At 42.1% G+C, this 23261-nt stretch overlaps 1 protein-coding gene across 2 annotated transcripts in view; it reads left to right on the top strand.

Annotated features, from left to right (window-relative positions):
• Positions 1–1363: 1363 nt before the first annotated feature.
• The window catches only part of PIWIL1 (piwi like RNA-mediated gene silencing 1), a 28444-nt gene continuing 6546 nt past the window's right edge, over positions 1364–23261 (top strand). Inside the window, exons 1-18 of one of the 2 annotated variants that reach the window (XM_028710392.2) lie at positions 1364–1464; positions 4416–4530; positions 5138–5260; positions 7652–7750; positions 8795–8915; positions 10180–10305; positions 10603–10817; positions 11262–11383; positions 12331–12411; positions 15589–15786; positions 16809–16920; positions 18641–18767; positions 20221–20338; positions 20473–20587; positions 20739–20926; positions 21272–21344; positions 21891–22091; positions 22932–23035. In XM_028710392.2, coding sequence (XP_028566225.2) covers positions 7670–7750; positions 8795–8915; positions 10180–10305; positions 10603–10817; positions 11262–11383; positions 12331–12411; positions 15589–15786; positions 16809–16920; positions 18641–18767; positions 20221–20338; positions 20473–20587; positions 20739–20926; positions 21272–21344; positions 21891–22091; positions 22932–23035 — 1982 coding nt within the window. In that variant the 5' untranslated portion in view covers positions 1364–1464; positions 4416–4530; positions 5138–5260; positions 7652–7669. Of the gene's footprint in view, positions 1465–4389; positions 4531–5137; positions 5261–7651; positions 7751–8794; positions 8916–10179; positions 10306–10602; positions 10818–11261; positions 11384–12330; positions 12412–15588; positions 15787–16808; positions 16921–18640; positions 18768–20220; positions 20339–20472; positions 20588–20738; positions 20927–21271; positions 21345–21890; positions 22092–22931; positions 23036–23261 lie in introns of those variants that run through there. The other variant, XM_077920201.1, reaches the window with a different exon arrangement.

Here is a 23261-nt window from a genome sequence, read left to right as displayed (position 1 = left end):
CCACAGCTGCCACGTAATACCCGTCCTGCATGTGAAAAAAACCAATCGTTTAGTGTGGCAGTGCCTGCACTTTGGGATTCCCTGCCAATTGAGATCAAGCCGACACCTTCACTGTGCTCTTTTTAGTGCCTGCGAAAAACATTTCTGTTTAGGCCAGTGATGGCCAAACTCAGCCGCCCAGATGTTTTGGAACTACAACTCCCATCTTCCTTAGCTAACAGGACCAGTGGTCAGGGATGATGGGAATTGTAGTCCCAAAACAGCTGGAGGGCCAAGTTTGGCCATCACTGGTTTAGGCAAACCTAAATCAGATGCTTAGAAAGTCGCGGTAATCTTAATCTACCTTAGTTTTTTAATTTATCTGATTTCTTGATTCACTACTCCATCTGGTGGGAGAGACATATATTGCTTCCTAGCCACGTGCCAAACTTAAGAACAGAAGCCAGCCTGCTAGCAATTGCCAACCAGCACAACCAGGTGGAATACAGCCACTTCCAAGAACTATGGGTTGCTAGATGGTTTTCTGTCTTTCTCTTTCATTTAAAAAACCTGTTTCATGTCCAAGCTGGCCATGATTAAAAATCAGATGGTGGTGTTTGTTTCTTTATTAATAGTGTTTTAAAGACTAATTGATTGATTGATGCTTTATTATTTTATATGATTTCTGCTTTATTTGTGATGCTGCATTGTTTTATTGTTTATAAACTGCTTTGGGATTCGTTTGAATGAAAAGGGGCCTTGAAATACAATGAATCAAATCAAATATTTCCTTTTCCCTCCGCATCCCACTTTCCTTTTGTGCCGTGTCTTTTCCATACTGCAGTCCTGACAATGATTGATTGATTGATTGATTGGGATCAATGAAAAAGAGAACATTTTGTTTTATTAACAAATAGGAAAACTGTCCAATTACAAAGATTAAGCGCGGCTACCGCTTCTAAATCCAGCGAACCTGAGGCGCTCTCTCCAGCGCGTCCGAAAACTCCGGGTCGCTTCGGTAACTTTCGGGACTCCTCGGTAGCTTTCGGTTCTTTACCCATACCGTGCGCTTCCCAATGAGCCGCCGCCGGCTGCAACCGACCGGCTTCGGAAACATTCGGCATCACATGCCTGTCAGAAGGAGCGGGAGGGACGTCGAGGTCACGAGGACCAATCAAAGCTCGGCGCGCTTCTCCCTCGCTTTCGAAGCTTTTGCGAGGGAGGGTGATTCGTCGACGGAGTTCATCCGCGGAGAACACGCGCGTGGGAAAAATATTCCTAAACATAACGTCGTTATTATTTATTTTCTACCTTTCTTTTTTTTGCGACGAGGAATACGACAAAAAAAAAAAAAAAAGGCTGGGAGGGGGGTCTGCGTGAGAAAAAGGGCCAACAGGCACCGGGGATTCAAAGGGCGATGTTCGTCACGTGACGCGGAGTGATATTCATTTCTTTATGACGCCCACCCGAACACGGCTTCACAAGGTGGAAAGAGCCGTTAGGGCGTAGCCCCGGACTTTTTTCTGTGTTTGCGTGTCTTATTTTAGAGTTGTGGGCGGGGTCAGCGGGCACGTGCTCCTCCCGGGGTCTATAAAAGGCCGTTTAACCGTCGCCCCAACGCCTCTTAGGAGCGGTTGGAGGGCCCGTTCTAACGTCTCCCGGGATTCGGTCGCTGGTGGGGGGGACAAAAGGGGCCGTGGGCGCTGGGGTGAAAAGGGGGCTGGGGGTGAAAAGGGGGTTCGACCTTCCTCAAATTACCAAGGCAAGTTCTCAGGTCTGCAGTGCCTCTGCACATGTGCAGAGTGCCTTCGCAAATCAAGTGTTTCGAGTTTTTGTTGTGTTTTATGGGGGGGGGGAGTCGACGGCTCCCGCTCTCTTTGGGGTGTTCTAAATTAATTTTTAAACAATTATTACATTCAGGGTTTTAAAATCGTTGTTGCTGTTATCAAACTCTTAAGTTATCAAGATAGATGGTGGGAGGGTGTATCCTCAGGCCTGCGGTGCCTCTGGGCATGTACAAAGAAGGTATTTGCTTTGGGTTTTGTGTGTATGAGTGGGTTGACGGCTTTCTTAGCTCTCACATTATTTGGGATTTTAAAAATGAGTTTTAAGTATTTTTCGTTTTAAACCCTTTAATTATCAAGACAGATTGTGGAATGGTGTTGTCTTAGGCCTGCAGTGCTTCTGTGCATGTACAGAGTGTCTCTGCTTCGTTAATGTTTCATTAGGTTACTGAAACAAGGTCTTGGCTTGAGGTGCTGTGGGGTGGGGCTGCCCCTCCCCCTTTTTTTAGTTCCGGCATTATTTGTTGCTTTTAAAAAATGTGCGCAATACACACACACACACACACACACATATATATATATGGATGGTTCCCTTGTAAATTGCCTTGGAAAACTTTAATATATAAAACTAGGGTATAAATAATTGTTTTAAAAAAAGAAAGCTCTGTTAGATCCAGATGCATATTAGATTATTGGAGCTAAATTAGTTATTCCTACAGTGAGGGAGGAAAGTATTTGATCCCCTGCTAAATTTGCCCTTTGACGAAGAAATGGCCAGTCCATAATTTTAATGGTAGGTTTATTGTAGCTGTGTGAAACAGAATAACGGGGAAAACCCCAGAAACTCAGAAGACAAAAGTCAGATTGATGTGCATTATAATGAGTGAAATAAGTATTTGATCCCTTTGCAAAAGATGACTTACGGTAGTACTTGGTGGCAAAACCCTCGTTGGCAATTACAGAGGTCAGACTTTTCTTGTAGGTGGCCACCAGATTTGCACACATCTCTGGAGGTATTTTGTCCCACTCTTTGCAGATCCTCCCCCAAGTCAGTAAGCTTTTGAGGCTGATGTGTAGCTACTCGAACCTTTAGCTCCCTCCACAGATTTTCGATGGTATTAAGGTCTGGAGACTGGCTAGGCCACTCCAGGACCTTAATGTGCTGCTTCTGTAGCCACTTTGTTGCCTTGGCTGTGTTTTGGGTTATTGTAATGCTGGAATACCCATCCTCAACCCATTTTCAATGCTCTGGCTGAGGGAAAGAGGTGCTTGCCCAAGATTTGACGATACATGGTCCCGTCCATCGTCCCTTCAATGCAGTGAAGGTGTCCTGTCCCCTTAGCAGAAAAACGCACCCAAAGCATATGTCCCCCTCCCCGTTTTACAGTGGGGGTGGTGTTCTTGGGGTCGTAGGCAGCATTCCTCCTCCAAACACGGTGAGTTGAGTTGATGCCAAAGAGCTCAATTTTGGTCTCATCTGACCACAACACTTTCACCCGGTTCTCCTCTGGGTCATTCAGATGTGCATTGGCAAAACTGCAGACGGGCCTGTACAAGTGCTGTCTTGAGCAAGGGGACGTGGCGGGCTCTGAAAGATCTCAGTCCTTCACGGCGTAGTGAGTTACCAACTGTTTTTATGGTGACTATGGTCCCAGCTGCCCTGAGATCATTGACAAATTCCCCCCATGTGGTTCTGGGGTGCTTCATTACTGTTCTGATCATTACAACTCCACGAGATGAGATTTTGCATGGAGCCCCAGACGGAGGGAGGTTGACTGTTATTTTGTGTTTGGCTACTTCGGAATCTGCTGGTTTGATTGCTTCTGTTGACAGGTGTCTTTTGTACAGGTACTGTAACGAGCTGGGATTACAGGTAAGACCCTTACAGCAGGTGCTTCTAATCTCGGCTCGTTACATACAGTGAAGATACCAGGTAGCCTGACATCTGGCTGGTTGATAGGGGATCAAATACTTATTTCACTCATTATAATGCACATTAATCTGACTCTTGTCTTCTGGGTTTCTGGGGGTTTTCCTGTTATTCTGTCTCTCACAGCTACAATAAACCTACCAATAAAATTATAGACTGGTCATTTCTTCGTCAGAGGGCAAACGGGCAAATTTAGCAGGGGATCAAATACTTTCCCCCCTCACTGTAGCTTCTCATTGATCTCAGTTTGGCATACTATTACAATTAGTCATGATTATCAGTTTCTGTAGGTCTACTGTTGAGTATGATTAAAATTGGATACATGTCCATGTATCTACTCTTGAGTTTACGTTACAAATACAAGCAAACTTTTATTCCATAATACTGTAGGGTTTTTTAAATGAAAACATTACACAGTAGTAACAGCAGTGTGTATTTTGTGTGTTTGGGTCATTTAAATGTGTACTCAAAAGAAGGTTGATGGGACTTATTCTCAGGTAAACTGTAATCACGGAAGTACATCCAGTGTTAGTCTTAAGTTGATGTTAGTTGGGCATAGCCCATGCATGTGTGTTTTTGATATTGAAGATGCTGTGTGTCCCATTAATTTAATACACATTTTTTATTTAGTTTACATCCTGCCATTTGTTCAAAGTCTAGGGTGGGATATAATTTAATATATTGTTTGGATTTTATAATATATCTGGCCTACTCTTTTCTAGGATCATTCCAAAGTGACAAAACAAAAAGATTGTATTGAATTTATACTGCACACCTGACTTGAGTTTGTGAGTTCACAGTAGTTTCATCAGTAACCATCTATCTTTCCTCTTAAAAGTAAGTATTGAAATCAGCACACTTAAGTAAGGCGTGGTTAACGTAGGTCCTTTGATTTCAACAGATTACTTATTACAGGGCTTACCTTTTGCTCCATGTGTGACTTCTCTTGCTCATGACTTTCGCCATGAAAACCTGCTCTTTAGAGCTGAAGTGCAACAAATGGCAATTCAGGTTTTCCATGAATTCTCATGTTGTAAACCATGCATGGGAAACATGGAGGAGATGGAAGTGTGTATATACCTTTACTGTAGTTGGCTACGCAACAAAGAACCTGCTTGTTGCTGTTGCTTTATCCCTAAAACAGAACTTTATGATATTAAATATAACAAATATAATACATATTCTACAGCTGCATTGACTTGTGGCTGTGTCTGATATTGCATTCAAACTGGTGTGTGAATAGCACAGCAGTTGAAGAAGGGTTGGAAAATTATGTAAAAATAAGCATACAGAAAGGAGAGGGGGTGAGTGGAGAACGTGGAGTGAGGAGTAAAGTAGGAAAGGAGGAAGAAATGAGTCAGAAATCCAGAAACAGGTCTAGAGTGAACTTTTTAATGTTAATTTTATCTGAAAGTTTAATTTATATTCTCCCTTCTCTCAAAAGGAGCTCAAGGTGGTGTACGTGCTGCTTTTCTCCATTTTATCCTTGCAACAATCCTGTGAGGTAGGTTTTGGGAGGTGTGGTGAGCTGGCAGCTGTGGGAAGCACCTCCTTTGTGTGGCATAGGGTAAGCTGTTGGGGTAAGATCTCCCTTGCGGACTTTTGGGGGGCGGTGTGGTTCCCCATGTGCTGTTTCCATTTAATCTAACTTGTGTAAAATGAAGGTTACAATATTCATACCAAAGCAGCGATAACCCCAAGCCTTTTTCATCAGAGGTATAAGTGCACTCATATCTACGTAAAAGGGAGTTTCCTTGAGTTAAATATGGCTTAATTCTAAATAATGGGAGCCTTAAAATAGAATTTTATAAGCCCCATGGGACACAGTGTCTTAGAGCTAAGCATATCTGTATCTAGTGGTTGCTATAAATTCCAGTGAATTTTACTTTGAAGCCTCACAGCCTGCTAAATTAGCTTCCAAAAGTTGCTAGTTTAGATAAGAAATTGCTAGCCTACTGGGGGCTCGGCAGAAGAAGGATGTTAGAATTATGTCCCTCTGGCAGCCTGCTTGGTTTCATTGCGGAGGAAAATGACAATTTTAAACCGCAGCAGAAGTTTGAGTAAAGCACTGATTGATAGGTCGGCAAGTGGCAATTTTCAACAGTGGCAGAGGTTTGAGTAAAACGAGAAGGGAGGAATGGGAGCTTACGCAGGAATTGTGTAAGCTTTTTGGTATTATCTTCTAGTGCTTGGTGATATATTGTCCAAAACTAGTTCAAAGTCCCTTTAGTGGTGATGGTTTCATAATTTGACCTGGCAATATTATATTGTGAATCACTGTGTGTTCATGCGCTATGCAAAAATAACAATGTGGGGAAGACCGTGAAACCATCCAATGCTTCTACATAGCTCCATCCTTTTTACAGACAGTGTGACATATCAGTATATCATGATGTTAAGCTGAGGATCTATTGCGATGTTGAAAACCAGATATTGCCCAGCTGTATTAGCTTCCTAGTTGTACCCATTGCTGCTATTTTGCTTTGTTAAATCATGTTGCTTTTTAAAAAGCAACCTTTACTCAAAATTCTGCCATTGTTTAAAACAGCCGTTTCCCTTTGTGCGCTTCCCTTCTTGTTTTACTCAAAACTTCTCCCATTCCTCAGATGCCTTGTGTGAGAAAGGAAGGACATGAACCTTTACATAATGTGTTTCACTCCTGGTACCATGTGCTATCATTAGCATGAAATTCCCGATTTAGTGTAGTAATTTAGATGATATTTTTATTAACAAGCAAACACCCTTGTATGTGCAGCGTCCGCCAACTGAACACAACCTTCACTAACTGAATGAGCTAACTGACAAGCTTGCTCTTAGGAGTCTATTCATCTTAAAAGCATGCATAAATAAAAAAATATATAATCATGGTTTGTGTGTGCAAAGTGGGCTGCGGAATAGCAGGGGAGGGGTAATGAGAAAAGTGTGCAGGGGAGAGTTGAAAAAAGAAAGGCAATAGAAAAAGTGAAGGTGGAAATCGAGTGTACAGGGGGTTGCGAAAAGGAAGTAGGCGGGATGGGATTGAAGATGAAAGATCTGAAGAATAGTGGGTGAAAAGCAAGCTTAGAAGTTGCATGGTGGGAAGGGAGAGTTGCAATGGAGTTAATGTAGAGGGAATAGCAGTAGAGTTGGTGAGCAGGGGCAAAACCCCTAGTTAATAATGTTCAATAAAATGCATCATGCAGTGTGACGCTTTCCTAAAGCAAAGTTAATAAAAGAATTTGCTACGATGTTTTAAAGATTTGGGTGCATAAACCAAAGCTGATTCACGCAAACATAGAATAAACTTAATCTTAGAGGAGTCCACTCAAAATGCAAATTCCTGCCTACATGTGCTGCTTGTTCAGTGCTTTTTAACATCTGACAAATTGGATAGTAAACTGAACACTGTGCTGTCAAAATGAAATACAAGAGAAATGCTTTTATTTTAATGCAAAAGTGGTGAGAGCACATTTATTACATCATAATTTTGATAAAACGGATAAATATTAAACGTATATTTTAAGTTCTATGCTAGAAAGCATCTGATCTGAGTTGAACATTTTTTTTCCAAATACCATGGTATTGTGTAAGCTCAGCAAACTATTCAGGGGCCAAGTTAACACAATTTTTTCCCTATAGGACAAAAAACCATGGGGGTCTTTTTTGAATGAGAAAAAAGCTAATGTAGGGAAGTGACTAAGCAGCCCTTTCTGCATTTCCTCCACTGAAACCTTCAGCCTTTGTTTTGCGTTGGTTTCAGTGTTGGAGAAAAAGTATGAGACTATTAATCTGTAGTTTGCCCTTTATTTTTAAAGGATTCTTTGAGCATCTTCTAATAGTGCTCAAAGACTTTTCCATTTGTTGTCCAGAAATTAGAATGAGCCAGTGTGTGGCTTTAGCTTGAATGATGGTGGATAATTTTTTACCTTATTGGAATATGAGGGAATCAAAATGTGTGCATTTCGTTTAATAATTGCAGCTTGTTACTTGAGCAACCATGTCTGGTAGAGCCAGAGCCAGAGCAAGGGGAAGGGCCCGTGGCCAGGAGACTGCTACACCTACAGTAGGAGTACCTATGGTGAGTGTTTAAAAGCTTAAGGATTGGATATTTAGATATAGGGAGTGTTGATTCATGCATAGTTTTATATTCCATTGCTTTGAGTTTTCTTTAAAACTTCTTTTAAAAAATCATTGGATGGTTAATAAAAATAGCCCACTGAAACTATTCCAGTAAAGCCTTGCACAGCTTTGACTTTGTGCTCAAGAGTCCACACAAGTGCTTTTATTTTCCATTTGTGGGCTTTGATAAGGTGTTCAATAACTCAGGTGACATAAGCTTAATAAGAAATGATACTCAGATTTTCAGATACAGATAGGTAGCTGTGTTGGTCTGCCATAGTCAAAACAAAAAAAATTCCTTCCAGTAGCACCTTAAAGACCAACTAAGTTATTTCTTGGTATGAGCTTTCGTGTGCATGCACACTTCTTCAGATACACACTTCAGATTTTCAGAGTTACACTTCCTTCTCTGGCTTTCCTCTTTTTTTTGTAAAGGATCTTTGTATGTCATCCTCATACCTTCCACAATGTTTTTCCTTCCCTTTTGTTGTCTAGCATGGTTGCTAGTGGCCAAAGGTCAACCCTCAGGGACAGCAAAACAAGAAGAGGTAGACTGGTTGGATTGGTGGGGAGTGGGTTTAATACCATTGTTTCTGCTGGCTTGTTGGCCACTGCAGGTCCTTCACAAAAGGTTTTCTAGGAGGTTCATTCCTTGTGTCCAGATTGCTGGCCATATTATTGGAGCGGGTGGGTCTCCATGAGTCCCTCTGCACAGGAGTAGGAAGAAGCCTTCTTGCCAGTTCAGAAGCCATAGTATCACAGGCAGCTGTTGGTACCCAAGTCTCCTCACTGTCTCTAAAGATTGGGGCCTGTCTGGAACTTTCAGCAGAGTCTTTTTCACCTAGAACAACCACATAACCTTTTATAACCCACAAATCTCCCTGTCATGGGCAGTTTTAGGAGTTGGATATTCTTTCACCTTGGATATCTGGATGCCTCTTTCACCTTGGATATTCACGGTGAGTGGTCAGCATTCTTTTCTGATTGTTATTGAATTATCTAGGTTCAGGCACCTACCTATATGCAAACTGCAGCTCAGCCACCTGAAGCTCAGCCACCAGCTGAAGGAGAACTAATTGGGCGTGGGCGGCAAAAAAGAGGACCTGTTGCACCAAGATCGCAAGGTAAGTGCAGCAGAAGACCACTGTTGTTCAAAAGAGCCTGTTGTCTCCATATTATGTTGCTGTTTGGATTAGCGTTAGATTTCAAGAAGTTTCAGTTAATTAGCGTTTAGCTTTTTCTGTTTTCTGCTGTGATACTGCCTGTTTGGATTTGCTATGAGAAGGAAGATTTACTGCTGAGAGTTTATGAAATGTTTATGAAATAATACAAGCATTAAAATTATAATCTTGCAGTCCTAACCGCATAATCATTTGTGTGCAGTGCTTATATATCTATGCTTCAGTTTCAACATTGTCTGGTACTACCCCAAGAACTTATTGAAAAACTTCTCCCTTTGCTTCAGGTAGCGTTAAAAGTAGTGTTGGTACTGTGGGCTATCTCTAACCTTGTTGTTGTTTAGTCGTGTCCTACTCTTTGTGACCCCATGGACCAGAGCACGCCAGGCACTCCTGTCTTCCACTGCCTCCCGCAGTTTGGTCAAACTCATGCTGGTAGCTTCGAGAACGCTGTCCAACCATCTCGTCCTCTGTCTCCCCCTTCTCCTTGTGCCCTCCATTTTTCCCAACATCAGGGTCTTTTCCAGGGAGTCTTCTCTTCTCATGAGGTGGCCAAAGTATTGGAGCCTCAGCTTCAGGATCTGTCCTTCCAGTGAGCACTCAGGGCTGATTTCCTTAAGAATGGAGAGGTTTGATCTTCTTGCAGTCCATGGGACTCTCAAGAGTCTCCTCCAGCACCAGAATTCAAAAGCATCAATTCTTCAGCGATCAGCCTTCTTTATGGTCCAGCTCTCACTTCCATACATCACTACTGGGAAAACCATAGCTTTAACTATATGGACCTTTGTTAGCAAGGTGATGTCTGCTTTTTAAGATGCTGCCTAGGTTTGTCATTGCTTTTCTCCCAAGAAGCAGGTGTCTTTTAATTTTGTGACTGCTGTCACCATCTGCAGTGATCATGGAGCCCAAGAAAGTAAAATCTCTCACTGCCTCCATTTCTTCCCCTTCTATTTGCCAGGAGGTGATGGGACCAGTGGCCATGATCTTTGTTTTTTTGGTGTTGAGCTTCAAACCATTTTTTGCACTCTCCTCTTTCACCCTCATTAAAAGGTTCTTTAATTCCTCCTCACTTTCTGCCATCAAGGTTGTTTCAACAACTCTGGGTTGCCAAGAGATGCAGTGTTAAGATGACCAAAATTTCTTGCTGATACTCGGGCGGGGGGCGGGGCTAAACAAGTGCAAATCATGATGGTTCCTCCCAAAATTGCAGAACTTCAGATTTCAGCTGGTTTTCAAGAAATGTCATTGGGAGAAAGAGGTGGACGCCGCAGAGACTTCCATGACCTTGGCGTAAATACTCGTCAATCAATGGCACATGTTAAAGACTCTAAAACAGGTACACGATTCTAAAGCATACAAATGTGTAAATTATAAGTACTACACAATAATAAATAAGGATACTGTATTCCTTTCTAATTTAGCAGCTGCTCTGTTGAACTCCCAAACCACTATTTAAATTTCCAAGGTGGCAGAGAAAGCTAAATGAAGGCCAGTGTGGGAGGGGGAGGAAAGGGAGTCCAAGGCTCACCATGCCTGTATTCAATTCCGGTGGGGCTCTTGGAGTTCTGTTCTATGACTACAAACTTCTCTGCTAGCAAGAGATGGCTGATAGCAGCTGGATGCCTTTCTTCAGGTGCTTCAGGTACTCTGATAAAATTAAGCACAAACCATTTTCGGCTGACTTCTCGTCCGCAATGGGCCTTGTTCCAATACCACATTGACTACAATCCACAAATGGAAGCCCGGCGTCTTCGTTCAGCTTTGCTGTTTCAGCACGAGGACCTAATTGGGCGGACACATGCTTTTGATGGGACAATTTTGTTCTTGCCAAAGAAACTGGAAAACAAGGTATGGTGGCTCTAAAGTTCTTAAAATCTAATTGTGCCTAAACTTTCTAACACAATAGTCACACTGCATCTTCTACGCTATGTGTGCTTTTCACCTTGGCTCTGAAGTTCAGGGTGGTCATAGCAGCAAGCTCAAATGGCTTGAGATGTGTATTCCGTTTGCTGCTGGGTGCTTTATTGGTTTATGCTGTGAACACATTTGCAAACTAGAGAAACTTATGAGCACCACATGTCCACTAAAACCAGGCAAACACTAATAGAATGCTTCTTTGAGGTCTAATTTTGCTGGGAGGTGGGTGAGGAAGGTATCCTGTGGGTACCAGGAAGGGACTCTGTGGGCACAGGCACCAAATTGGCAACAACCACTCTTAAGGGATTGACCTGTGTGTCCCCTTGATGTAAAGCAAAATCTTAAGATATTTAACTTGTCACTTACTATTCTCAGGTTTCTGAAGTGTTTAGTCAGACCCGGCAAGGAGAGACTGTGAAGATTACAATCACTTTAACCAATGAGCTGCCATCTACTTCACCTACATGCCTACAATTTTACAACATTATTTTTAGAAGGTTGGCTTTCAGTGTTGATTTCCTGTGAAAGAAAGTAATACTAGTGGTGGGACAGCAGTATGTTTATTTTGATAGCTCGTATTGGTCTTCTGTTTGTGGTGAGCCAGCTTTTTTAATGCACTGTAAGTCAGCTAGCTTTATTACTCTGAAATACTCTCCTCCACTGAGTGGAGTGAGTTTTTCCTATTTGCTTCTGTAGGCAGGGCCATACAAAATCACCTAGTTTTTATCCTGCTTGCTTTATAGTGACAGTGTGTTGAAAGAACCCCTGCTCAGTTGATGCTAGCTTCTTCAGGGCAACATCCTGGATAGTTGCTCTTCATTGTGCTCCAGGGTGAGAAGGGAGTGGGCTGCTTTAGCTGTGTCTCCATTTTCTGGCAGTAGTACACTTGACAACCACATGTTCTGTGGATTTTTGGTATTAGTGACATGCTCAACAAAACTTATTGCTGTTGCTACCTTTCAGGTTCTCCATAACAGTGTGGTTGGAAGGAAATGGTTGTGGGGATGATGTAAAATCTGTGTAAAATCTATATACAGTGGTACCTCAGATTAAGTACTTAATTCGTTCCGGAGGTCTGTTCTTGACCTGAAACGGTTCTTAACCTGAAGCACCACTTTAGCTAATGGGGCCTCCCGCTGCTGCCTCACCACCGCCGCGCGATTCCTGTTCTCATCCTGAAGCAAAGTTCTTAACCTGAGGTACTATTTCTGGGTTAGCGGAGTCTGTAACCTGAAGCGTATGTAACCCGAGGTACCACTGTAAATCTTACTTGCCACATAAGAAGCACTTAAACAGAACTGAGGTGTTCTTTTCTATAAATGTTCAAGAGAGACTTGTGGAAAGACCTTAGCCAAAGCATGGCAGAACCTGTATTTCAGGTGCTATGTTGTGGATTGGTAGCACTGTTTATTATCTAACCACTCCCAAATATTTTTTCCCCCAGGCTACTGAAAATAATGAACTTGCAGCAAATTGGACGAAATTTTTACAATCCAAGTGACCCAATCAGTATTCCCAAGCACAGGTAATGAAATAGGGCTTAAATGTTTTGGTGCTCTTGTAACAGATTTTCAGGTCAGCCAATTTTTACTCTACTGAACAGCTTATTGTGTGTCATTCCTATTTTGGATAATGTCGTAATTTTTTGATATCCTGTACTTAAATTTTATATAGTGTACTTTGCACAGTAATATGTAGTAATAGTAATATGTAGTAATATGACCAACAGCTGTATTTTCTTTGTTACGTTTTGTAGATAATGTCATGTGGTTCCCAACCATTTTGGTATGGTGACCAACAAATCCAAATTGCCTTTGCAAATTGACTTGGGTGACCCACTGATTTATTGTCACATGTATTGTGGACCATAGTTCTTCGGCAGCTGTTGGTTTCACATTTACCTCTTATAACTTTTTGTTGTAAGAGGGATGGGATGCCTTTGGTGCCTGCACATTAGATGCAAGATGTAATAGCCACTCAAAACCATAGGTGCCAACTCCTGAGGCCCAAGTACCCACAAAATTCCCCACAAATTTTGGTGCCAAGGCCGTTCATGCTGCATGGCACCCACGACCCTGGGCCGTGGAGCTAGTTGGCACTCCTGCTCAAAACTGTTCTGAGCATCTTGTGAACCACCACTGGATGTGCTGTCAGAGAGCAGTTCCCAAGTGTTAAAATTGAAGATTTAAGTCTTTCTGATATTAGATTACCAGTATAAATACAGCGTTATAATATGCAAATGAAACTAAGTTCTAAGATATTCATCATACCAGTTAAAGGCAATGATCATTTTGGATTAACTGAAGAAGCCAATGACCCACTTGCAGACTCTGAACCACTTGCAGGTTGCATCCCACAGGTTGGGGAACACTGCTGTAGATAATACAGCTTTTTCATCAGCCTCTTCTGAATAACTCCCATTGCTGAAAGTGGAGTAGGTTATTACTCCTCCCATTTGCTGTGCTTCTTGGTCTACAGTGATGAGCTTCTCCTGTCTGCCTGCTTCAAAGCAGTGAGGCTTTCACAGAGTTCCAGCTCTGAACTTTTATGTCCAACATCTGCACATGTAGTACTGTGTGACTCAAGAGCCACTGAGATAGAACTCTTCACTGTTGTGCATGAGATAATTGGTAAGGGTGGAAGTTACTTTTGCAAGGATCTATGGCTAGAGTTAGGTGTGCACTTGTCTTTTATTGTCTGCTTGCAACAAAGATAAATGGTCACCATTGCACATGGTGGACTGCATGTTTACTTTTTAGAAATGCATTTACAAAGGAATGTATTTCAATCTTTTTCCTAGTAGCAGTTAGAAAACAGTGCTGACTGCAAAGATGTGTGTACTGTATGTGGGTCACAGGATTTTCTATTTGAGCCTATTTAGAAAATTATTTGTGGAAATGTTTGAACATGTCTCTGTTGGCAGCAGGCAAGTGTACCTTCAGGATATGGTGATTATTGGGGCATTTCTCTTTTTTCGAGTGGAAGAACTGCAGACATTCCTGGATGGGAATAACTGTATCTGGATCTTTGCCAGTTTGTGTTCAGACATGAGTTTGGGACTGAATCAACCTTGGTTACCCTGATGGATGACATTTTTATTGAGTTGTTGTCATTTTGATTGTGTATTTTGATTTTATTCTGTGTACTGCCCTGAGACCTCTGTATGTAGGGCAGTAGATAAATTCAATAAATAAATAAAATAGGTGGGATGGGAATCAGTGGCACTGCTATGGTGGCTCTGTTCCTAACTGCAGGGTTGGGAATGAAGTGTTGCACTGGGAGAGTCCCTGGTGTTTTGCAGTGGGGTTCAACAGAGCACTATTTTGTCCCCAGTGCTATTCAACATCAATATGAGGCTGTTAGGAGGGGTCATTAGGAGTTTTGGAGCAAGTTATCATTAGTATGCTGTAGATATCAGACTATTTCTCATTACATCTGTGTCAGGAGAAGGTTTGCAAGCCCTAGACAGATGCCTAGATCTAGGCCATGGTGGACTGGTTGAGGGTCAGCTGAACAGCTTGGGTCCTGGAAAGGTAGACTTTCTGGGTAGCTGGTTACTGTGCCCAGGAGTTGGGTCAATTGCCTCTTCTGGATGGTGTGCTTCCTTTAAAGGAGCAGGTATGCAGTCTAAGGGTACTTCTTACTACATTTCCATCTCTTCCACTAGAGGTCCACGTGAATTTTGTGGCCTGGAGTGCTTTTTTACCAGCTGCATCTGGTATTCCAGCTGCAGCCATTCCTGGATCTCAACAGCCTGACCATGGTGGGCCATGTAGGGTAACTTCAATGCTCTATTGTAATTTGGTTTATGTGGGGCTGCTCTTGTATTTCATCAGAGAGCTGCAGCTAGAGCATAATAAAACAGCAGGCAAACTGGTTACAGGAGCAGATTACTGGCAACATCTTAGTCCACTGCAGAGTGAGCTGCACTGGTTGCCAATTTGTTTTTGGCTGGTTCAAGGGCTTGTGTTAATTCACGAAGCCCTAAACAGCTTAGGCCCAAAGTTCCTTAAGGAACACCTGATTCCTTAATATGTCACCTTTGGCACTTAGAGTGGCTCCTTGTGCCTCTGAGGTTTGATTGGCTTTTAGTGTGCCTTCAGTGGGGCAGAGTCTGCCCTGTGGAACTCCCTGCCAGTAGACGTTGAGCAGGAGTTGTCTCTGCCTTCTTTCATGTACTTTTTGAAAACTGCACTGCACTTTGAATTTTTATTTAAACCAACCAGCATCTACTGATGTTTTATTTGTTTTTAATTCTGTCAAAGGCAGGTTTTATTGTGTTTTGTATGTTGCAACCTGCCTTGTCATTTATTTTGAAAGAGGATTATACGTTTTCAGATAAAATTTTGAAGATTTAGAATTTCAGAAATAAGGAAAGCATCTTTGACTTCATGACCTTTGGAACTGTGTTTTTTTGTTGAGTGGCAGATTCTACAAAGCATGATTGTAACTATAAATGAATAGCTTCTCCTAAAAATGTCCAGTTGTATTCTCAAAGTGTTGGCCTGGTTCCTATGTAAAACCATGCCATAGTTAAAGCAGAGTACAGCACATAAGCAGATTGTGATCTGTTAACTGTAAACAAACCATACTTGACTTACTGGGCAGGGTTTAATCAAACAAATGGCTGAGCATCTCTTGCAAATGAGGTCACTGAATGGCAATTTGTGATATGACTTTCTGTCCTCTGTCTGTATGGCAGGTTGATGATTTGGCCAGGTTTTACAACTTCCATTCTGCAATACGAAACAAGTATCATGTTGTGCACAGATGTGAGCCACAAAGTTCTCAGGAGTGAAACTGTTCTGGATTTTATGTATTCCGTGTATGAGCAGGTGGGAGAAGAGCGGTTCAGGGAAATATGTGCTAAAGAACTGGTTGGCTTGATTGTTCTTACAAGGTAAGATTTGTTTGATCATTCTTTGAAGGAGGGGGGGGGGTTCCTTACACCTGATCTCACAGAAGGGAATTGTAGCCATGCTTGCAGTACCTGTTGTCTAGATTGTGTATAGAAACAGTTGGTTGCTGTTAATAAATGGATAGGATTGCTTTACTTGGGTTTCCACTGTTCCTACTTATTTTAGCACAGTGTATTTGAAAGCTGTGAACAGTTTGCTAAAGAGCACATAGTTGAAAGCACTTAAAAGGGTATTACTGGTCCAAAATATAAATAAGTGTTTCTCTTAAAGGAACAAAACAGTGTTTAGGATGTGCATACATTGCAAGGTGTATTGCTTGCTTCCCTGACTTAGTCTTCTGCCCCTGAAGGCTTTTTAGCAGAGTTCCGTTAATGTTGACGCAGGGCTGATTTAAGTATATTCTACTGTAAGCAAAAGGCACAAAGTTACTATTGCCCGCTGAATGAAAAAATCTGACTTCAAATAAAGCAACTTAATTTAGCGATTGTAAGGGATAATGTTTTACCCCTTTGTGGGCACTTTGCTTATCCCTGGAATGGAATGTTGACCTGAAATGCTCTTTCTGTCATAAATCTCCCCTATCCTGCTGAATTAATATAAATTCTCCCTTCATAAAAGAGGGCTTCCAAGGTGGGCTACCTCCTACTTGCTCCAGGGCTTTTCTGCAAATCAAGGAAGCTTGTTTGCTTGTTGTAGGAGTTTCTCTTCAGAGTTCCTCTCTATTTCAGATTTGGGCAAGTATTTCTGATAGGAGTTTTAAATGTTCTGACAGTATCCTTTTTCTGTTCTCCAGCACTTGGATAAAACAATCAACTGAGAGAGGCTTTATTTCAAATTGAGTTTGGGGGCCTGAAAGTATCACCATGTCTCTTTTCCTGTTATGCCAAGGCAGTTTCCTGTCTGATACCGGGTCATTTAGTATTGTTAACAGTTTTTTGTACAATGTTTTATGCTGAAACCACAAAGGAAGCAAGGTTAACAGAACTTTTCAAAACTTTGCCAGATACAACAACAAAACATACAGAGTTGATGACATTGAATGGGATTCCAATCCCCAAGCTTCCTTTAAGAAGGGAGATGGAACTGAAATCAGCTTTATGGACTACTACAAAATGGTATGATACTTTGGCTTCCACTGTGATGAACCTTCACATTAGCTTTTCTAAAGTTAAGATTGGCAAAAAGTACTCATTGTGTTTGTCTGTCTGTCTTTTTACCAGTTAAATAATGCAGTGAACTTAGCTATTTAAAGATATGGATCTTGAACTGTAGGCAGATACTTGCGACCCCAAAGGCATGTCTTCTGCTACTGTTTATGTGAGAATCCAGAAATAATTTTGAGAGGAAAAAGGGGGTGTGGACTTCTATAGTCTCTATATTCAGTAGATTGCCTTGCCTCTGTAGAGACCCCAAGTCCATTTTCTGCCTCCTGTACAGGCGGATCTGTTTCATCTCACTCATTCCCTTGTCTCCCTTTATGCAATTATTGGTGACGTAAAGTATTGGTAGGCTTCCATTCAAGGTGAAATAACAAATTACAAAAACTATAGGGTTGACACTAAAAATGGCAGCTTGGTGTTCCAGTCTTTGCTCTGAAATGTGTTGTTTCACTGCTCCCGTTCTTTGCCATTGGCTGCCCCTGGCAGATGTGGGGCTCAGTATCATGTTGGAACATGAGATGAGTGAAACTATATTGCAGGGTTGCTGCTTTTTCATAAGCCCCACTCTGGTCCTGACCTGTACATCCACAAATGATGTATTTTTAATGAATATGCTGAGCATCTCCAGTATTTGCAGAACTTACTTTAGTGGCTGTAGGGAGTTTATTACTATTGTTACAAAAATTGGGTGCTGCCCCCCACTCTCTGCCAAGCAGTAGCAAGACTCCAGGGCGTTCCAGACGCTCACTCAGGGTTCTGCTCAAGAATTGAAGGTGCAGCAGAGACTGTCATAGCTTTAAGAAATGATTTATTCACATATTTACACCTTCAGTCTGCATAGAGGGAGCCCAGAGTGTACAGCATGGTCATCTCAGGCAGGGTTTGTTCCCCATAGCACTGGAGCCAAAGGCATCACTCCCTTGGCCTTCAGCCAAGGTGGATCTCAATGTTTGTTCTCCAGTCTACCCCACACACCATGCTCAAAACAATCTTTTCTTGTCACCTCACGCCCAGTTAGCCTGGCAATCTTGTCTGCCCGGGCTCAGGTTTCCTATTAGATGGACTATCAACACCTTTTGTCATATTAACAACCTCTATCCCAGGTGAGGCCCTGACTTGGAAAGAAAGCTTTGTGTTTTTCCTCTGGTCTGCAGTCATCCCTTCAATACTCAAATAATCAAAATTCTGCCATTTACTAATTTCTAGCATTTAGGGGGTTCCCCCCAAACTCACAACACTATAGATTGTACAGATACTTTTTGGGTGGTGGCTGTTGTTGTTTTTTACTTGGACTTTATATTCCGCTCCATTCCAGAGGCTCAGGGCAGATCACAATGTATTAAAACCAAGCACAGTCCATTCTGTTGGACCTTGCCAGGTGATCTAGTTCCACACATTTCCTGCCATATAGGGCACTCTGCAAAAGGTTACACTGCAAGGCTAGTTTGGGGAGGGAAGAGTTCTTTTTTAAAAATAGGCCTGTTCTATTATTTAAAGGATGTGAAACTAATTTTCTTTTCTTCCATTGTGGCATGCCACTCAGTGGGTCCTAGCATTATGTTCTGTGTTCATGATATTGTGGAACCTGCATCTCTCCATGTGACACAGCTCCTTCTGACTTCATAGTCAAAAAGTTTTGCAAAACTAAATTCTAGATGATGTGCTTTTAATACAGCAATATAGCCAAGAAATCAAAGACCTGAATCAACCACTTTTGGTGAGTCAGCCGAAGAGGAAGACAGGCCCAGGAGGTGTCATGGCAGGTCCAGCCATACTTGTTCCTGAACTTTGCTACCTTACAGGTATAATACAATTAAAAGTAAGCTTTCTGTCATGTTATCTGCATCTCAGTATTTTTGTTAATATTCTGGATCAAGACAAATTTTTACTTCGGAGTACAGTCATACTTTTAGGACGCGGGTGGCGCTGTGGGTTAAAGCCTCAGCGCCTAGGACTTGCCGATCGAAAGGTCGGCGGTTCGAATCCCCGTGGCGGGGTGCGCTCCCGTTGTTCGGTCCCAGCGCCTGCCAACCTAGCAGTTCGAAAGCACCCTTAAGTGCAAGTAGATAAATAGGGACCGCTTACTAGCGGGAAGGTAAACGGCGTTCCGTGTGCTGCGCTGGCTCGCCAGATGCAGCTTGTCACACTGGCCACGTGACCCGGAAGTGTCTGCGGACAGCGCTGGCCCCCGGCCTATAGAGTGAGATGGGCGCACAAGCCTAGAGTCTGTCAAGACTGGCCCGTATGGGCAGGGGTACCTTTACCTTTACCTTACAGTCATACTTTGTACTGTTGACACCACTCAGCATAGTTCTGGTAGCTAAACTATGGATGTAGTGCTGATAGAGTCCTTCACATTAACACTCTTTCACAGGAATCTTACAGTTACATTTGTAGCAGTTGGATAATAAATGAGGTGCTTGTAGGGGGGGGGGTGCGAGCGCATGGACGCACAGGGAGAACTGAATTTAGTTAAGTATTGCCTAGCTGTATATTCGGATAAGAAAGAGTGGTTTCTGTGTTATGGTTACCAGATTTTTTTCAATGAATCTGGGGGCATTTTCTTTCTTTTGAAGCTGAGTAGCAACAAGGAGTCAGTAGTGGGGATGGAGAGGCAAAAGACCCTGGGCCCAAGCACACATGCATATCCCGAGCCTTCCCTGCTGATCTGCCCCCTTCCCCCTTTGTTTCGACAGATCGAGGGAGGCTCAGGAGTCGTGGGCGGGTGAGCGTTGCCCAGGAGGGGCACAAGGCACTGTTTCTCTACCAGGCAAGGTGCAAAGCCCTTCTTCTGCACCCTGTGAAACAAAAATGCACAGAGTTTTTAAAAAACTGGGCAACGGTTGGCCGGCCGCAACTCCCGAGCCTCCCCCGATCAGTCAAAACAAAGGCGGCAGGAGATCTGTACCGCCTGACGTCCCCGGTTCCCCTTTGGCAGTGGCAGCGGCAGTCAGCAGCCTGGAGCCAGCCTGGTAGCACAGTTGGCTCTGGCTGGCTTCAGGAGCTGCTCGCTGCCGTGGCGCCCGCCATTTTTCCTCGCCGGAAGTCCCCATATGTTGTGTCTTGTGCGCAACAGTGAGAAGCTCCTGAAGCCAGCCAGAGCCAACTGAGGCTGCCGCTGTCACGTTTCCCGGGGACAGATTTGCAAATCGGGGGACATTTCGGGGACGGAATTTGTCCAGGGACAGATTTGCGAAACTGTGGACATATGGTAGCCCTATTCTATGTGAAAAATAATCTTTTTCATATTTGTAGGCTTAACTGATAAAATGCGAAGTGATTTTACTGTTATGAAAGACTTGTCTGTTCATACAAGACTTGCCCCAGACCAGAGAATGCGTGAAGTTGGAAGGCTCATTGATTACATTAACAAGTACGTTACTTAAATCATATTCAGATAATAGTTGCACAGTGTTGATTTGCTAAGAAACATGAGCCTATTTCCCAGAAAAACAGATTAGCACAAATAATGTAACTCCAGTGTTTTTATTTTATATATCTAAATAGAGATGATAATGTCCAGAAAGAACTTCATGATTGGGGCTTAAGCTTTGAATCCAACTTGCTTTCCTTTTCGGGACGAGTTGTTCAGTCAGAAAAGATCCATCAAGGAGGGAAAGTGGTAAGTTAACCTTTTACTTCATTTAATGCATTTTAAAATACAGCCAGAACAGATTATTCTCATCAAGCAACTTGTTGCTCAAGAAAAAATGTTTTAAGACTTGGATTTATGTTCATGCTGGATGATTACTTTGGAATCTTCTCTGATTCAGTTTGACTACAATCCACAACTTGCCGACTGGTCTAAAGAAACCAGGGGAGTATCTCTAATCAGTGTAAAGCCTTTGGATAACTGGCTGTTAATCTACACACGGAGAAATTATGATGCAGCTAATACATTAGTACAGAATCTCTTCAAAGTCACACCAGCAATGGGTATACAGATGAACAAGGCAATGATGTAAGTACCATATAGACACTTACTATCTAGAAACTATATGGCTTTATTTCAGAAATTGTACTGTACTAGGATGGTTAAATCAAGAAAATTTGTACTCACAGTAATTTGTCAGAATTTCCAATAAACTACTTTGAAACCATAGGAATGTTCAGGAGAATTTGCAATACCATCTAGAACATCTAATCTTTGTTTTATCTTTTGGAAATTTAGAGTTTCAGTGGAGTCTCTGGCATTTTTAGGCACTGTATGCACTATTAAAATAAAAGGGATTCATTGCTATTGAGTTTCTTAAATTGGAATAGGTGCTGCTGAATAAAGTACAGTAAAACGTGGCCTTTTTTGTAGGATTGAAGTAGAGGACAGAACAGAAGCATATTTGAGAACTTTGAAGCAAAAAGTTGATTCAGATACAAAGATGGTATGTATTAAGCGATTTAGAAGATATAATGCTGAAACATGGTGTGGTGGCTGTAGATTCTCTGAATCATGCCGGAAAAAGCTTGAATTGAATTTGTTTTTGTTGGTTTATTTGAACAAAACGTGCATTGGCATTAGCTAATTCCCAAAACCAGTCCACCAGACTTGTCATCCAGGGAGGCTTTTGGGTCTATGTGTGCTGCACCAAGGACTTGAGATGTACAGATTCCTTGTTATCTGGTAGAATGTGGGAGCCTAGGATGATAAAGGCTTCCAGACCCATCATCAATAGGCAGGTTACAGAGCATTTTGCAGAGACCTGCCATTCCATATTTTGGGCTTTGCATGCTGAGCATTACTGATCATTCCATCCAGTTGTGGAAGGCAACCATTGTGGTCCTACACATCAGTATGCTGCTGGGAGACATGCAGGTTGGCCAACTGGCCCTAGTTACGTAGCACACCGTAGCTTGAGCATGCCAGAAGATAGAAAACTTTGCAATAGCAATTGTGATATATTGAAGTTTTCTTTCATTTTTTTAAAAAGGTGGTTTGCCTCCTCTCCAGTAACCGTAAAGACAAGTACGATGCAATCAAGAAATACTTGTGTACCGATTGCCCCACTCCAAGCCAATGTGTGCTCGCTCGGACATTGAGTAAACCCCAGACAGTAATGGCCATAGCCACAAAAATTGCTTTACAGATGAACTGTAAAATGGGTGGGGAGCTCTGGAGTGTTGAGATACCAGTAAGTTCTTTTCAAGTATTATTGTTTACTTCATTCCATTTGTTAGCATTGTCAAATGCCTGCACATAAATACTGAATGTGCTTAGATTGGCTTATGAAGTTTTATTCTTTAACCCAATTTCTTCGTAATCCCACTTTGACTTTTCCTGTTGACTTTGTGATCTGTTTAACCTAGCTTCTTGCTTTGTTTCTCTACTATCAGGATAAAAGGGAACTGGGGAGTTGTCCGAAACAGCCCACACAGTAACAACGGCTGGAATTGATTTGGGATTGCAGTTTAAAAGCTTGTACAGTTTAAAAGTGCTAGCACCATGTGAAAGAGAGAAAAAGGAAGAACTGTACAAGTGTCTTCTCCCCCTTCCCCCTGCCCAAATGCACTTGTTTGCCTTTGAAGCATGCATACCTTAGAACACAGCTCACATTGGCTCAGTATTCGTTCAAAGCCGCTGCACATCCATACTAAAAAACCCTTCAGTTGCTAATAAATACTTTCTTGTAGACTGAATAAGAAGCTTTGGTTTTATGTAGAAACCTTCAAATATGATACTCGCCTTAATGGACTTAAGACAGTCACTGTAAACACATCAGCAAATTCTACTATTAATTGTAGGTGCTACTGGAAGGATTTTTTTATTTTATTTTGTATCAGTAGATTGAGATTGGGTCAGACTAATAGGAATTTAAGAGGATATCCAACTAGCTAGTACGGTGCCCTTTGAGATCAGAGTATGACTCTTGGATAGCTCCCATAACTGTTTAGTGCAAAAGCTAATTTTTAATATATTGGAAACTTGGATTTTTGAGTTTGTAGCTCACTCTGTTTCTCTAATATTTTTCAAGCTGAAACAACTCATGATTGTGGGAATTGACTGTTACCATGACACCACAGCTGGCCGGAGGTCAATTGCAGGATTTGTTGCAAGTCTGAATCAGGGAATGACACGGTAAAAATCTGAAGTTGTTGTTTTTTTAATTGCAGCACTTTGTTTTTTAGTTTTCTTTATGAAAAGGCAATTTATCGGAGAAATCAAAAGTACTGCGTGAACTTTCTCAGTTGCCTGGCTTGTGCTGCACACACTTTCTACTTTGTAATAAAGTCAAATTCAGTTATCATACAGAGAGAGACTTCAGGTACTTGGCTGCTGTCACAGTAATGACGAGGAAAATATA

The sequence above is a fragment of the Podarcis muralis genome, chromosome 16, assembly GCF_964188315.1.
Source record: "Podarcis muralis chromosome 16, rPodMur119.hap1.1, whole genome shotgun sequence".
NCBI classification, from domain to species: domain Eukaryota; kingdom Metazoa; phylum Chordata; class Lepidosauria; order Squamata; family Lacertidae; genus Podarcis; species Podarcis muralis.
The sequence above is the reverse complement of the archived record's forward strand: the minus strand, read 5'-3'. Positions and strand labels throughout refer to the sequence as shown.